Raw genomic sequence first — 3488 nt, forward strand, 5'->3', positions numbered from 1 at the left:
CTGCTGAGGCTGTTCAGCTGGTGGCCAGAGAGTGGTGTTTGCCACCAGAGCTGGGTTTCTGAAACACATTCTCTGAGAGCAGAATGGGGACCCAAATAAGATGTGCCTTAAACCATGACAGCAATACAGCATGTCTTATCTGGGTCATTTTCCTTCTTTTGACCAGTTTTCAGATGAAGACACGCTGAAGAGCGCTGCGTGCAAGAAGATGGTGACTTTTGATCTCAGCGACTCCGAGGACACAAACAGCACATCCAGTGTAAATCTAGATAAGCCTGAATGTAAGTGCCTGAGTGCCATTTGCAAGGGAATTGCTGTTATGTTAATGGCTGTGTAGGGGTACAGTAGAACTGGGAGGGATGGGGCAGGGAGGCCAGATGTGCACACTTGTGCATATCCAGACTTGTCTGGCAGGCCCCATTCCTGCAGCATGGGAGGATCTTGTTCTTGCTATCATGGTTCTGCTCCACTCTGCGCCCAAGCAGCCTCCAAGGCACAAATCCTGGCTGCAAAGCCTCTGTGTCCCACTTAGCAACAGATTGATTGTCCTCAGCTTGGAGTGTAAGGCACAGGGAAGGTCTCCTTTCTCCCTTACCTTCCCAGTGACCCCTCTTTTCCCCTCTTTTCCACCAGTTGATTTGAGAGCTGATTTGCAGGCTGTTGCCGAGCCAGAAAAGGTCAAGTTCTTGACAGAGTCTGTGATGCGTATCTCTAGTGAACTCGACAAGGTCCTCGGTGTCTTGGGCTCTCTGAGCAGCCAGCAGTCTCCGCTCTTCACCTCGACGCCCCGTGGCAACACCCCTGTTTCTACGTGTGCCTCCTTGCCAGGACTTCATGCAGGTGGCTCCCTGCTTCCTCCACCAGGATGTCTTTGGTGGACCAGTGGGCCTGGAGCACTGGGTGAGCTCTGATAACTCTCTTGCAGCTGGACGGTCAGTGGACAGCATCCTGGCAGACAAATGGCGCAAGTATTTCCCAGGTGAGTAAGTCTCTGTCTTTACTACATCTGCTTACTTGCCTACCACTTCTCCTTGCACAGCCCTGCAAATTCCCACTGTCTTCCCTCCAACACTGGTAAGGCCAGATCCTCTGGTGCTGCTGGTAGGAAGGGTGCTAATGAGATAAGGAATAAGAGCCTCATTCCAGGAAGTGCAGCATATGGCTCATCTGGTTTCTGGAGCAGTTCAGCCTTTTATATACACCCAAGAAAGCAGTTCTTGCTCAAGAAGGAAGCAAAGGAGTCCTGCTTCACTGGAACTGCAGATAGCTTCACCATCTCTGTTTCCTTAACACCACTTCGTCCTTGGCAGGTGGCTCAGCTTGTAGGGACAGGGAGTTCATAGCACAGGAAAGCAAATACACCCAGATGTAAATGCTATTGATTTTGGGGGGGTCTGTATTTAATCTCTGTTTTCCAGGTGGATTCCCAACGCGCAGTGGCAGTTCCAGGCTTCCGGGCAACAAGCTGGGATACGTACCTGCAGAGTAAGGGTCTTGTTCCTTTAGTTGTTGTTTCATTGTGCTGCTTTGATTTCTGTGGAATGATTTATAGGTCACATCATATAACATGTAGATAACAAAATCATAAGGTGCATGTTAAGTAGACAAGTTAGATGTCATCAGTTACTCATTGCCACATGCTCAGCCTTGTAGCTTGTGCAGTAAAGCTGCCGTCATGGATGTGGGTTCACTTCTGCCTAGGCCTCATTTTTCCCACTGTCTCTTTCTCTCCTGTACAACAGGGAGCAAATCCGCCTGTTCCAGCGCTCCAAGTTCCAGAGCTATGAGTCAGAAAGGACAAATAATATTCAAGGAATGATTGAGATGAACAAGAAATGGCTGGAAGACTTCAAGAGGGAATCAAAAATGTATCCTTTGCCTCGGTCCCTAGTTGCACTCCAGCTTCCTGCGGCCGGTCGGAGCAGACAGCAGGAGGTGAGTGAATAAGGAGCAGGAAAGCACTGAAAGCATCAGGGACTTTGCTGTGGGCATTCCCTGCTGAGCAGCCTGCAATGAGGGACAGTGTCCTGAGGCCGGGATGCCTGGAGACATGTGGACCTGGCATGTGGGACAGCTACGTGGTGGGGCAGGGAGGGCCGGGGCTCTCCCTCCGTCCAGCTCAGTTTTAAGGCACGTTGTAGCATGTGGCTGGGCCAAGTAAGTGAGAGCTCTGTCCTGTCAGCGGGGATGGTTCCAGGCTCATGTTGTACCTGCATTACCAGGGCTCTTGGTATTTCCTCTGCACCGTAACTGGTATTAGCAGCAAATCCTTCGGGCTGTCCTGAGCACAGTGCTCCTTTGAATTCCCTAATCCCTCTTTAATTCCATTTGACTTGGGTGCAGCAGGCTAAATGCAGCACATGTGTGCAAGCCTGGCGCCTGCCCCTGGGTACCTGTCCTGTCTGCTGGCTGTGCTCATGCGTGCTAATTCCTTGCCTAAGCCAGGCTTTTCCTTCACCCAGCTGCCAGACCTCTCTTCCCAGGTGCACAGAAGCCCCCTGCCAGCAGCTCCAGCATACTTCAGCTAGGACTGGATGAAAACAGACAAATTAAACTCTACCATTACTGAAGGGTGGGCCTTGGCTCTGCAGAGATGGTGGCAGGGGACACACATTGGTTCCTGTGATACCCAACCATCTCTGCTCTTTGTGCTGTGCCCTTGAAATAAAGTCTTTTTACAACTGAGTGGAGGAAGGAGGAAGTGCGCTTCCCAGGTGGATTCTTCTAATCCTGTAATGTGTCCAAATATACTTTATAGACTGTTTAATCCTGTGGTGAAACATCAGGGCTTCGATAAATCAACACTTCTCTCATTAGTATTCTAGCGATCGTGAGCCATGGCTGTGAATCACGGAGGACTTGGAGTAACTGGTCAAGGGGGAGGATGTGAATCCAGCTGAGGCTCTGCTAGAGGAAATGTGTCAGGAAAGGAGCCCACCCTGAGGCCCAGCAAGTGCTTAATAGCAGGGGGGCCAAGTCATCCGCCTGTGGCACATGTGTGAGCAGGGTGACATGGCTCTGGAGTCCGGGGACAGCATTGGAATGGCAGATTCTGACTCTCAGGAAATGCTCCTCTCTTTTGGAGTGGAAGCAATAGGAACTAAGCTGGGAATGGCTTTTCATGGCTCCCTGCTTCCTCTTTGTGCCACGCCAGCCAGATCTGCGCTGCGGGAGCTCTTCTGTGCAGCGTGGAGCAGGGATCTTGAGAGATGATGGGGGGAAATCTACCCAGCCTTGTGTGGGTGTTGAGACAAAGCCCCGTCTGCACCCCCCCGTGCCCTGGGAGAGGGACCTGAGCTCAGCTGCCAGGCGGTGGCTGCAGGGGTGCTCCTGGGGGAGGCAGGGAGCTGGGAGGGGGCAGATGGTGCTGCTCTAACGACAGGCAGAAGCCAGGCTCTGCTGCTGCAGAGCAGGGAATGTGCTCTGTGCTTGTCTTTGTCACTATTTCCTCCAAGCTGACGTTAAATATTTTAGGCTTTAAAGAACTG

At 51.6% G+C, this 3488-nt stretch overlaps 1 protein-coding gene across 1 annotated transcript in view; it reads left to right on the top strand.

Annotated features, from left to right (window-relative positions):
• LOC104406059 (centrosomal protein of 164 kDa-like) overlaps positions 1 to 3488 on the top strand; it is a gene marked incomplete at its 5' end in the record, with an annotated part of 18384 nt that overhangs the window by 9754 nt on the left and 5142 nt on the right. The window contains 6 exon segments of the mRNA XM_010014939.1: positions 167 to 281; positions 634 to 846; positions 849 to 899; positions 902 to 979; positions 1419 to 1485; positions 1743 to 1868. Coding sequence (XP_010013241.1) covers positions 167 to 281; positions 634 to 846; positions 849 to 899; positions 902 to 979; positions 1419 to 1485; positions 1743 to 1868 — 650 coding nt within the window.

Source organism: Nestor notabilis, unplaced genomic scaffold (assembly GCF_000696875.1).
Source record: "Nestor notabilis isolate BGI_N333 unplaced genomic scaffold, ASM69687v1 scaffold6590, whole genome shotgun sequence".
NCBI lineage: Eukaryota > Metazoa > Chordata > Aves > Psittaciformes > Psittacidae > Nestor > Nestor notabilis.